Here is a 12,756-nt window from a genome sequence, read left to right as displayed (position 1 = left end):
TCTCCAACCACCACCAAAGGTCCCCAGTACCTCCTCTTGCGGTCGGTATTCTGACTGCTGCAGCAGACCCCACCCACAGTTACAGAAAGGCAGAATAATTTACTTTTCATTTCTTCCTGTATGCAACATCCCTGCAGTTCTCCTTCATTCACTGGAACCCTTAAAGGGAGCATAACGTTACAGGTTGAGCTTAATATTCACCCTCTGAGATACTCAAGCTACTTAAACTGATACTTGGCTTAAAAATATAGCAAAATAATTACCATCCAATATGTACTGAGAGAGAGAGAGAGAGAGAGACAGACAGACAATGCTTAAAAAAGGGGGAATATTTCCAAAGCAGTCAACATTTGTTTATTTGAAATATCAAAAAAAAAGGAAAAAGCTAAAATGTCCAGTCTTTCATCAGGGAGAACTTCCTAATTAAGAGGATTATTGATTATGGATTACCCATTTGAATTGAAGACCAAAATCAAATTTTCTTCAGTACATACAGTCATAGAGTCATAGAGATGTACAGCATGGAAACAGACCCTTCGGTCCAAACCGTCCATGTCGACCAGATATCCCAACCCAATCTAGTCCCACCTGCCAGCACCCGGCCCATATCCCTCCAAATCCTTCCTATTCATATACCCATCCAAATGCCTCTTAAATGTTGCAATTGTACCAGCCTCCACCACATCCTCTGACAGCTCATTCCATTCACGTACAACCCTCTGTGTGAAAAAGTTGCCTCTTAGGTCTCTTTTATATCTTTCCCCTCTCACCCTAAATTTATGCCCTCTAGTTCTGGACTCCCCGACCCCAGGGAAGAGACTTTGCCTATTTACCCTATCCATGCCCCTCATAATTTTGTAAACCTCTATAAGATCACCCCTCAGCCTCCGACGCTCCAGGAAAAACAGCCCCAGCCTGTTCAGCCTCTCCCTGTAGCTCAAATCCTCCAACCCTGGCAACATCCTTGTAAATCTTTTCTGAACCCTTTCAAGTTTCACAACATTTTTCTGATAGGGAGGAGACCAGAATTGCATGCAATATTCCAACAGTGGCCTAACCAATGTCCTGTACAGCCGCAACATGACCTCCCAATGCCTGTACTCAATACTCTGATAAATAAAGGAAAGCATACCAACTGCCTTCTTCACTGTCCTATCTACCTGCGACTCCACTTTCAAGGAGCTATGAACCTGCACTCCAAGGCCTCTTTGTTCAGCAACACTCCCTAGGACCTTACCATTACGTGTATAAGTTCTGCGAAGATTTGCTTTCCCAAAATGCAGCACCACACATTTATCTGAATTAAACTCCATCTGCCACTTCTCAGCCCATTGGCCCATCTGATCAAGATCCCATTGTAATCTGAGGTAACCCTCTTCGCTGTCCACTACACCTCCAGTTTTGGTGTCATCTGCAAACTTACTAACTATACCTCTTATACTCACATCCAAATCATTTATATAAATGACGAAAAGTAGAGCACCCACCACTGATCCTTGTGTCACAGGCATCCAGTCTGAAAAACAACCCTCCACTACCACCCTCTGTCTTCTACCTTTGAACCAGTTCTGTATTCAAATGGCTAATTCTCCCTGTATTCTGAGAGATCTAACCTTGCTCACCAGTCTCCCATGGGGCACCTTGTCGAACGCCTTACTGAAGTCCACATAGGTCATATCTACTGCTCTGGCCTCATCAATCCTCTTTGTTACTTCTTCAAAAAACTCAATCAAGTTTGTGAGACATGATTTCCCATGCACAAAGCCATGTGGACTATCCCTAAACAGTCCTTGCCTTTCTAAATACATGCTGAAAATACACGTACATCCTGTCCCTCAGAATTCCCTCCAACAACTTGCCCACCACCGACGTCAGTCTTACTGGTCTTATAGTTCCCTGGCTTGTCCTTACCAGTCTTCTTAAACAGTGGCACCACGTTAGCCAACCTCCAGTCTTCTGGCACCTCACCTGTGACTATCGATTATATATATATATATATATATATATATATCTCAGCAAGGGGCCCAGCAATCACTTCTCTAGCTTCCCACAGAGTTCTAGGGTACACCTGATCAGGTCCTGGGGATTTATCCACCTTTATGCGCTTCAAGACATCCAGCACTTCGTCCTCCATAATATGGACATTTTTCAAGATGTCACCATTTATTTCCCTACATTCTATATCTTCCATATCCTATTCCACAGTAAATACTGTTACAAAATGCTCGTTTAGTATCTCACCCATTTTCTGCAGCTCCACACAAAGGCTGCCTTGCTGATCTTTGAGGGGCCCTATTCTCTCCCTAGTTACCCTTTTGTCCTTAATATATTTGTAAAAACCCTTTGGATTCTCCTTAATTCTAATTGCCAAAGCAATCTCATGTCCCCGTTTTGCCCTCCTGATTTCCCTCTTAAGTATACTCCTACTTTCTTTATACTCTTCTAAGGATTCACTCGATCTATCCTGTCTGTACCTGACATATGCTTCCTTCCTTTTCTTAACCAAACCCTCAATTTCTTTAGTCATCCAGCATTCCCTATACCTACCAGCTTTCCCTTTTACCCTGACAGGAATATACTTTCTCTGGATTCTTGTTTTCTCATTTCTGAAGGCTTCCCATTTTCCAGCCATCCCTTTACCTGTGAATATCTGCCTCTAATCAGCTTTTGAAAGTTCTTGCCTAATACCATCAAAATTGGCCTTTCTCCAATTTAGGACTTTAACTTTTAGATCTGGTCGATCCTTTTCCATCACTTTTTAAAATCTAATAGAATTATGGTCACTGGCCCCAAAGTGCTCCCCCACTGACACTTCAGTCACCTGCCCTGCCTTATTTCCCAAAAGTAGGTCAAGTTTTGCACCTTCTCTCGTAGGTACATCCACATACTGAATCAGCATGAAGGTTTATGCTGGTGAAGACGGTGTGAGAGGGACTATCAGGAAACCTATGCCTCAAAGCATTGAAAACTCAGATTTCTATTGCATGTCAGCTGCTGAAGTGAAGTCAAGCAAGTAATCAATCTCAGCTAGCGGTGTTCTTCCACTGGCGCACTGTCCAGTTTACACAGTGTTAAGGGTTCCAGGTTGTAAACAGCAGTCACCTCAAAAGCCTTACTTTAGATATGCAATTAGACACGTGCCTCCATCTTGCACAGGGAGCCAGCAATGGCAGGAGATGATTTACCTGACAGTAATTGAGAATTTCAATCAGTGAGGACTGCTGACCTCCATTTGCAGAGCTGTCTGATGTGCCACTAACCTGAATAATTGAAGAACAAATATGTTAGCTGTCTTTGAAAATCACGTGCTGTGTTAGATATATGGACTGAAGACTTTGTACATTATAAAGAAAAGAAAGTTCTACAGAAGGTGCTTTTAGCTTGCTTTCACTTAAACGGTAAACTCTTCAATATTGTGGGGAACTGAGTATGAAGGGAACAGGTTTAAAAGATAATTACAACAATTAGTGCCTGTTCTTGAACATGGGCTTACTTCTGGAATGCAGGTTCCCATTAAATATGCAGTATTTATTCAAATATCATCATTGCGTCTCGATTAAAACTGCAGCTTTTAATAGGAGAATAGTTTAAATAGTTGGAACTGCTGTTGTGTGACACAACAGGATGGTGGGATTGTGAACAGCCCCAAAATACACCACATAGATACAATGTCGCCTTGTTAGGGGAAAAGCTTGTTCACATTTGCAAAACCGGGAGCACAGGGGTCAATCTTCATGCCTGAATGGATAGGTCTAACATTACGCCTCAGGCCTCAGTATCACTGAAGCAGACAACTACAGACACGTAATCGCGACTGGCCCAGGTAGCTCTCTGGACAAGAGGTCTCAAAGATCAGTCAGATTGCTATCTTGCCAAAAGATGGGAAGGTGGCAGAAAAGAGGGTCACGTTCTGCAGTGGTGGCTGACAGCAATTTACATGTAATGATAATTTAGGGTGAGAATGAATATTCCTACTCCTGGTTCCATGGTTTAAAAGTGGATTGATTAGAGCATCGTGTTTCACTTAAAGGATTAATCCACGTGTAGCTGTTTTTCCAAAGTGCGGCTTGTGCAGGCTCTGAAAAGGACACAGCAATTTTCAGAAGGGCACTCAAACAAGGTTACAACCCATTATCCTCACATGGAAAGGGTCTAATGTCTGTTCCACATGTAGCCCTGGATGCCTAAACGTTTTCTCAATACCAATATGGCAGACTGTACATTACTTGGCTTGAAATGAATGTGCTTACTGCCTGCCATGTTGGAGGATTAGGCCAACAGAAAATGTATGGGACATTAAATACCCAGGGCCAACTATTCCAACACTCATCGAGCTTTCATCTCTCCTTCTATTGAGTTAGAGAAGTATATTATTGTTGGTTCACAAGATGGGGTTTCACTGACATTTACAGTTGCTTTGATCCCAGTTGATAGTAATACTGGACAGGTCAGATTCCAGAATGAAACCTGGCCAGATAGATCATATTTCTAATCTTTGAAGTTGGTTAATGTGGTACTTAATCAACTGAACCATATTCAGACATTGTTGAAAGTGTTCTTTAACAACAGAATATAAGTTTATTGACAAAAGATAGAATAAACAAAAAGCAGCTGGGACGATCTAATGTAAATTCAAGGAAAAGTTTCAACATGTTCCCAATACTATCCATTACAGAAACTCAATCCCAGAAAAATATCACTACTACCTTTGTGCCTGTGCCTCAAAAATTGGTGGGGTGGCAGGGTGGCTTAGTGGTGAGCACTGCTGCTGCAAAGTACCAGGGACCCGGGTTCAATTTCACTCTTGGGTGATTGTCTGTATGGAGTTTGCACATTCTCCCTGTATCTACATGGATGCTCTGGTTTCCTTTGCCCAGTCTAAAAGATGTCCAGGTGAGGTGGATTGGCTAAATTGCTCCACTGTGTCCAAGGATATGCAGGCTAAGTAGATTAGCCATAGGATATGCAGGGTTACAAGGATGGCGTGGGTCTGAGTGGGATGCTCTTTGGAGGATCGGTGTGGACTTGATAGGCTGACTTGTTTGCTTCCACACTGTAGGAATTCTATATCTCTACTTTCTTAGTTCTAACAGCTTGAAGACTTTTACCTAAACTCTCCTAGTTTGGAAGCTCCGCAGACTAGAAACCACTTCTGCTGAGGTGACTGGTTCCCCTAAACTGACTGAAGAATCTAGTTCTCGTGCAGGGAAAAAAAACTAAAATTTGCTTCTGAATTTGATTCCTGATTCTTCGTTTATCTGAAGTCAAAATAAAACGAATTATCTTAATATATTTGTTCTGCCTGCCATAAACCAAACATTATAAACATGTTATCCATCAACACCGCAGAGATTCTCCCAGGCATTGTATTGCAATCACTAGCTTTCTTGGAATTGCTGTATTTATGTCACTGTGACAAACTAACATTCTGACTTTACAAACATCCTGCACAGAATTGACTCACATTCACCTGCCTCCAGTTTCAAATCCAAATCCCCAATGTAATACGCCTTTTATCATCCACGTCAGTCCTAGTTGGCTTTGAAAGAAATATCTGAGCCTTCCAGTTCCATGTGGAAAGAACAAGAAGTTGCATTCATACAAAACGGCATCTTCAATTTAGAAAACGTGTCCATAATCTTTACAGAGGGGGGAGAAAATAGTGATCATTTAGGTCAGCACAACTTCGAGGGCCAAAGGTCTGTACTGTTCTATGTTCTATGTGTTAAATCATTGGAAGGAGAACGAGGAGAAGTGACTGAAAAAATAGCTGTAAAATAGCATAGTTTCATGCAAGGTGACATACTTACATAGTCTGGCACTGCATCAGATTCCTCATCATAATATTCTTCATAATCTTCATTCCCCAGTAGTCTCTTTACTGTAGCAGGTCGCACCTTAAAGAAACAGAAACAAGAGAAGTCCACTGTAAAAGCACTTAAATGGGTGACCGGAAGTGCATTATTCTGCATTGAAAAGCTTTGAACTTTGAACCATTACATCGCTACAAATCTAAATTCATTACCTAAACCTTATATGGTTATGACGTTGGTGATGTTCTCTGAATATTTATAGAAGGTTCCCAATGTGTTGTATTGCTTTACACAGAATAGTGTATGTGAATGGAAAAGATAATTAATTTCATGTTATAAGCCAAAATAAAGTGGCAAACTCCACATCACAGCATAACCTGCAATGTGATAATAACAAGGAAATGTCTGTTGGTTGAAAGCTAAACATTAATCAGGACACAGTGAAAGCTCCCCTCCTAATAGTACTTTCTCCTTCCAACTGAATGGCTTGGCTTATCTTTATGCCCTTCAGAAAGTCATCAGGTCCAAAAAAACGGAAAACTTTCAGCTCTCCTGAAGTTGACTCTGGTCAGTTGGCAGGGCTACATCTTTAACTCCACATCTAATTGAGCAGTTTGTTCTTTTGGATTGTGGATCATTTAGATATTCCAAAGCCCATGTTCTTTACTTCGCAACAAGAAGTCTACAAAGAAGCTGGAGATTTCAAGATTCAAACATTTTCTTAGTAAGATGCATTAATGCCTTTTAAGTTCGATTCAATCTTTATTGCTTTCTCAGTGATTTTCCATTAGTAACATGTGCATTTCTTAATCCATGTAATTGTCTCAATAAATAAATCCATTACTTCTAACCTGAGCATCATAATCTGACAGTGTGCCAATTACTGCCTTCTGAAGTCGGCAGCAAAATGTGATACACATCCCAGGAGGTTGTTGCTGCAAATTTCTTTGGCTAATGGATGATTATTACTGATGTTCCATACTCATTCCACATATAAAAGGTGTAAACTTCAAATCATTGGGGAATCACTCTGCTTATAGAAACTGCTTTTCTGTCTTGACAACAAAGTGAAATATTCAAAGTCTTTCTCTGTCAAAATTCTAATCAAAGACGAATTTCTTTTCAGTCTCTGCTCTGTAAACCAAAAATAAAGAAATTGCTGGAGAAACTCAGCAAGTTTTTTTTGCTCTTGTATCTTGACAAAATATCACTGAAGCAAATTAAAGACAAAAGGAAACATCCTACAGATTAAAAGCAACATGGAGGGTTCACGTTAACAGTAAATACAATTTTTTTAATGCCATTAACAAAATCAGACAATGCTTCAGACTTACAGTAAAGATGTGTAGTAATAAACTGGAGATTTGCCTTCCCCTTTATAAAGAGGTTGCAACTTAGAGTCATAGAGATGTAAATACAGAAACAGACCCTTCGGTCCAACCCATCCATGACGACGGGATATCCCAACCCAATCTAGTCCCACCTGCTAGCACCCGGCCCATATCCCTCCAAACCCTTCCTAATCATATACTCATCCAGATGCCTTTTAAATGTTGCAATTGTACCAGCCTCCACCACTTCCTCTGGCAGCTCATTCCATACGCGTACCACCCTCTGCATGAAAAAGTTGCCCCTTAGGTCTCTTTTATATCTTTCCCCTCTCACCCTAAACCTATCCCCTCTAGTTCTGGACTCCCCGACCCCAGGGAGAAGACTTTGTCTATTTATCCTATCCATGCCCCTCATGATTTTATAAACTAATTCAGGATAAATTAAACTTGATACATATATGGGAACTTAGTTTTATATCCAACAACAACTGTTTTCCTGGCAGCTTTACAGAAGCTGACTTTTGAAAAGTTACTCTTCTGCTTCACTGTAATACTAGAATTATCAATACCCATGGTTATGGTAATACTGCAAACATGCAATATAATAGCTTTATTAATAACTGCATGCATAAAACATATTAAAAATTGAAGTCCCAAAGACTCTGAAGGCCAAATAGCACGTGCTCATTGAGTCCACAGCAGAAGAGTATGAAGCAGAATGTACACAGACCAAGTCCAGGTTTAAGAGCCTAGTTTCTGCCATAAATGCAGTTCCCTACATCTATGATGCAACTGGGATTGGGAAAATCCAACTTCATCTGGGTACTCCCGAAATAAGGAAATTATGTTCTGACCTCAAACTTAGTCACCCTTTCTTGTTCATTCATGGAATATGGGTGTCACTGGCTAGGCCAGCATTTATTGCCCATCCCTACTTGCCCTTGACAAGGTGGTGATGAGCTGCCTTCTTAAACTGTTGCAGTTCATGTGCTGTAAGTAGACTCTGAGGCAAGTACTGAGGGAATCATGGTTTTGGCTCAGCGACAGTGAAGGAATATATTTGCAATATTGCAATACTGGCAATACATTTCCCAAGTCAGGGTGATGAGGACTTGGAAGGGAACTTGTAGGTGATGGTGTTTCCATGTATCAGCTGATAGATCCTTCTAGACGGTAGCAGTCATGAACTTGCTGTCTAACGATATTTGTTTAATGTCTGCAATGCATCTTATTGATGGCACACACTGACTGCTGCTGCTGAGTCCCAGTGGTAGAGGCAGTGTGTGTGTGTGGTTGGGATGTTTATCAAGCGGGCTACTTTGTCCTGGATGGTGTCAAGTTCATTGAGTGTTGTTAAAAGTACTGAGTTTTGTCTTGTTGATGGTGAACAAATTTTGGGGAGTCAGGAGGTGAGTTACTTGATTCGGGATTCCTAGTCTCTGACCTGCTCTTGTAGCCACAAAATTCATGGGGATAGACCTAGGCCCCAAGATTTGGAATAATCTTTCTACACCACTGTGTCTGATAAGCCCCTGTTCTTTTATTCTTAAATTTTGCCTTTTTGATCAAGCTTATGGTCTCCTGATCTAATTTCTCCTCATGCGGCTGAGTGTCATCATTTGATTTATAATGTTTCTGTGACGCACCTTGGATCATTTCATTGTGTTAAGCGAGTCACATAAACACAAGGCTTTCTTTTACTTTTTTTACACAAGTTGCCATTGACTGCTGTAACTTGTACAAGCCATGAAACCACAACCTGTGTCCCTGAGAGACATGTATGGCTTCATCTGGAGTATGGAAGGTTATAACTCCTTTCACTGCACTGGTTTATTTAGACAGATGGATATAGAATTATACTTATTGCTTAACTCATTCCCCAGGCTCTGTCTCTAAACTAATTTTGGACAATATGTCCGAATCGCAGGTTGTAATGAGGGACCTGAGAATTCAAAGCTGTGGTCTCTGTCTGCAAAGATAAGTTAATATTTAACGATTTGTTTCCAACAATAAAAGAGGACATTCTTGTTATATGAGAAACCAGACCAAAGAATTTTGTTTCTGAAATTCTTACAACAAATGCATAAACAACAAGCAAATGAATTAACCTTGCTTCGCATTCTCCCCTTTGCTCTACTAGCTAATCTTATCAAGTAGCTCTGGGAGTTTAGCCAGTCTTGACTGGTGAGGGCATTGTGTGGGAGTACTAACTGCATCTGATACCCTGGTGAAACCTGGGCATAGGAGCACTGATTCCCCACCAACACTGATCCATCGTGTGGAGTCACAAGCTTCAGGATAGTAATGGAGAGGGAAGATAAACAAGTATGCTCCTCTGTTTACTTTCCAATAGTATCATGGTACCAGAGAGAGTAAGACCCTTATCTAAGTTTAATGCCTCCACAGAAAGGGTGAGGCAGTGCAGCACTCCGAGGGCCATGCACCGTTGTGTCAGCCTAGTGATGAGATTAACAAGAGTTTAAAAAGTCACAACTGAAAGAGACCAATGCCTTTAAAAAAGACACTTGCATTTCCAGTGACTGACTTGGAGAAATTGTACCACCAAATTTCATGTTTTAAAACCTTAATTTGAGAAAAAAACTGAAAGCAACATTAAATAAGCACTACTTACTAAGCAACAAGTATTCCAAACTACAGAGTCACTATTCCTTATGGCTACCTATAACCCCATGATCTCCACAGGATGACTGTATTTAAAGATTACCACCACAGTCCCTCCCAGTTTCCAATGGGTTAATATCTCCTCAGGTATAATGCTGAGTATTACAGAAAGATGTTTTCCCTAATAGTCAGAGAATTCCTAAACGACCAGCAGCAGTAAGGCCCAGTCCAGCAATGTTTCCACCCAGTCTTTCCAGAAGACAACATCCAGGTCTTTAGAGACCATCCTCCCTTGTACCTTCTGCTGGTTCACAGAAAGGCAGTTCATTCTATTCTGCTGACCATACTATGATCATATTTAATGTAGCCTTTTGTCTCTGTAAGATCTCTATTTCTCTCCAAACCTCTGAGACATATTGACTGCCCACATTTAGCCCAGTTGCTCTTGCCTTTCTTCTCATATATGACCATTTTCACCTAACTTTCATTAAGTCTCAATCTGAGCTCCCTGTTCCCATGGTAACCAGGCTATCCAGGCCTGTTGTGGACAGAATACTTAGCAGATCACATTTCCCTTTCACTATTCCATCTTACCTTACATTAACGAGATAGCACCTAAACAAAATATTATAAAACCTGTCTGGTAACATTCATCTAACCTGTAACATACTGCATAAAGGAGACGATAAATATTAACATAAGTTTGCCTCATGAATAGGACTCAATGTCTCAAACATGTGACCAGTTTCAGTTAAGTTTAGTGTGGACCTTATTACATTTACCCATTTCTTGAAATCAATTTTTACTTTGGGTATGCAATTGAATAAAATACACTGCATCGAAGTTTCATTCTTATTTAAGTATGCAATTAAATTAATATTGTTTGTCTTATAATTGGGGATAAATTTTAAAATATAATACCTTTTTGACTGAAAACAAAAGAAGTTAAGCATGTTCAGCAAATTAATCAGCATGAACAAGGTCAAAGTTTGTTTACATTTTGTAACACACTACCTTAAAATATTTGTCCCTCTTTCTAATTTGTTCTTTCAAATACCAATCATTCTTATTTTATTTCTGATATCCATAATTCACATTTTAAACTACAGCCAAACATGTGATTTGAACAATGCAGGTCATGGATTTATTTTGCTAATGTACCCAATTGGTTCGATAAGTTCAGCTCCAGTAACACTCATGAATATTGTCACCATTCAAGGGTAACAGTCAACAGATTGGATTGGTTGCCAAACTAACAGCTTCAATGTTTATTCCTTCCATCAACAAACATACTGTGGCAGTTGTGTGAACCATCTACAAGATGCAACTCAGCAAGGCTCCTTCCACAGCACTGTCCAAACCCAAGGGAAATACATAGTAACACTACCATCTGAAAGTGCCTCCCCCAGCCACTCACCATTCTGACTTGAAAATATATCACTAATCTTTCAAAGTTGTTGGTTCAAAATCCTGGAATTCCCTCCCTAACAGTGATATGGGTCTACCTACACCATCTGACAGCAACTCAACACCACCTTCTAAAGGGCATTCAGGGATGGGTAATAAATGCTGACCCAGCCGGCGTCATCCAGGTCCTGTGAATGAATAAAAACATACAATTCCTTTCCACGGTCTTTAAACTGGCCACGGTCTCATGCAACATCCATTATTCAGAATGTCTGAATGTCATCATCTGCAATTAGTGCAACTCCGTGAGATGGGCCAGATATCTAGGCAGCTTCTGGGGTCACTTTCCCAAGGGGGTCAATAGCCTGGATTCCAAAACGAAATAAAGTATGACTGACTACTTGGGCAGTTTTGGTGAATTATGAGCCTGAAGAAACATAGGGATGAGGATTGAATTGGCTGCAGTGGACTGGGAAAGGAGTCTGTGGAAAAGACAGCTGAAAAAAAAGTTACAGACATGACTCACAGCACAGAGAGGAAGAATGGGATCTCGGAATGGACAAACCCACCGTGGTATACAAGGAAGTTAATGATAGTATTAAATTAAAAGAAAAAAACAAATGATGTGGCAAAGATTAGTGCTAAACCACAGGATTGGGAAAATTTAAAAGATGACCAAAGAAAAATAAAGATAGAAAAGGATAAACATGAGGGCACATTAGCAAATAATATAGGATAACAAATAGCTGCTTTGAATATATAAAAAGGAAGAGAGTAGCTAAAGTGAACACAGGCCCCTTTCAGAAAGAGTTGGGGAAATGATAATGGGTATTGAGGGAAGACCATAGGGTTGAATACACTGTTTGCATCTGTGTTCACTCTAGAGGATCCCAATAGCAGATTAAAAATACTAAACAATCAATGGTCTAAAGAAGCAGGGAGGAAATAAACACAATAATGATCACCAGACCTGATGGGTTACATCTTAGGAAATTAATGGAAGTAGCTGTGGAGATAGTGGATGCACTGGTAATAAGCTTCCAAGAATCCTTGGATTCTGGAAACATCCCAGAGAATGTCACTGTCTATTATACGAGATGTAGTAGTTGAGTATTTAATAAAGTGTGACATGATCTATGATACAGCTAATATCATGCACAACAAATGTATTGCGGGTGTTTGACAAAGTATCAAGCAAAATAGATAAAGGGGAATTCGTAGACACAATATATTTGGAGTTCCAAAAAAACACTCAATAAGGTAGCCCAGAAAATAATAATTAATAAGATATGGGCGCATGGTGTTGCAGGTAATATATCAGTAAGGATAGAGGTTTGGCTAATGGGATAAAGGGAGCATGTTCAGGATGGCAACCTGTAACTAGTGGAGTGCTACTGAAATCAACACTGGGGCCACAATTATTTACAATGACTTAGCTAATGGAAGTAAAGATACTATCACCAAGCTTGCAGATGACACAAAAATAAGTGTGGAGGCCAAGTGCTGAAGATGACGCAGAATTGGGGCAAATGCTTGGCAGATGGAATACATTATAGGAATATGTGAGGTAATGCACTTTGGCA

At 40.3% G+C, this 12,756-nt stretch overlaps 1 protein-coding gene across 1 annotated transcript in view; it reads right to left on the bottom strand.

Annotated features, from left to right (window-relative positions):
• Positions 1-12,756, bottom strand: part of LOC140485979 (uncharacterized) — a 113,825-nt gene that overhangs the window by 59,946 nt on the left and 41,123 nt on the right. The window contains exons 4-5 of the mRNA XM_072584455.1: positions 5,811-5,897; positions 3,186-3,260 (exon numbers count right to left, since the gene is read on the bottom strand). Of these exons, the coding sequence (XP_072440556.1) occupies positions 3,186-3,260; positions 5,811-5,897 (162 nt within the window). The remainder of the gene's footprint in view (positions 1-3,185; positions 3,261-5,810; positions 5,898-12,756) is intronic.

Source organism: Chiloscyllium punctatum, chromosome 15 (assembly GCF_047496795.1).
Source record: "Chiloscyllium punctatum isolate Juve2018m chromosome 15, sChiPun1.3, whole genome shotgun sequence".
NCBI lineage: Eukaryota > Metazoa > Chordata > Chondrichthyes > Orectolobiformes > Hemiscylliidae > Chiloscyllium > Chiloscyllium punctatum.
This window is presented reverse-complemented; position numbering and strand designations above follow the sequence as displayed.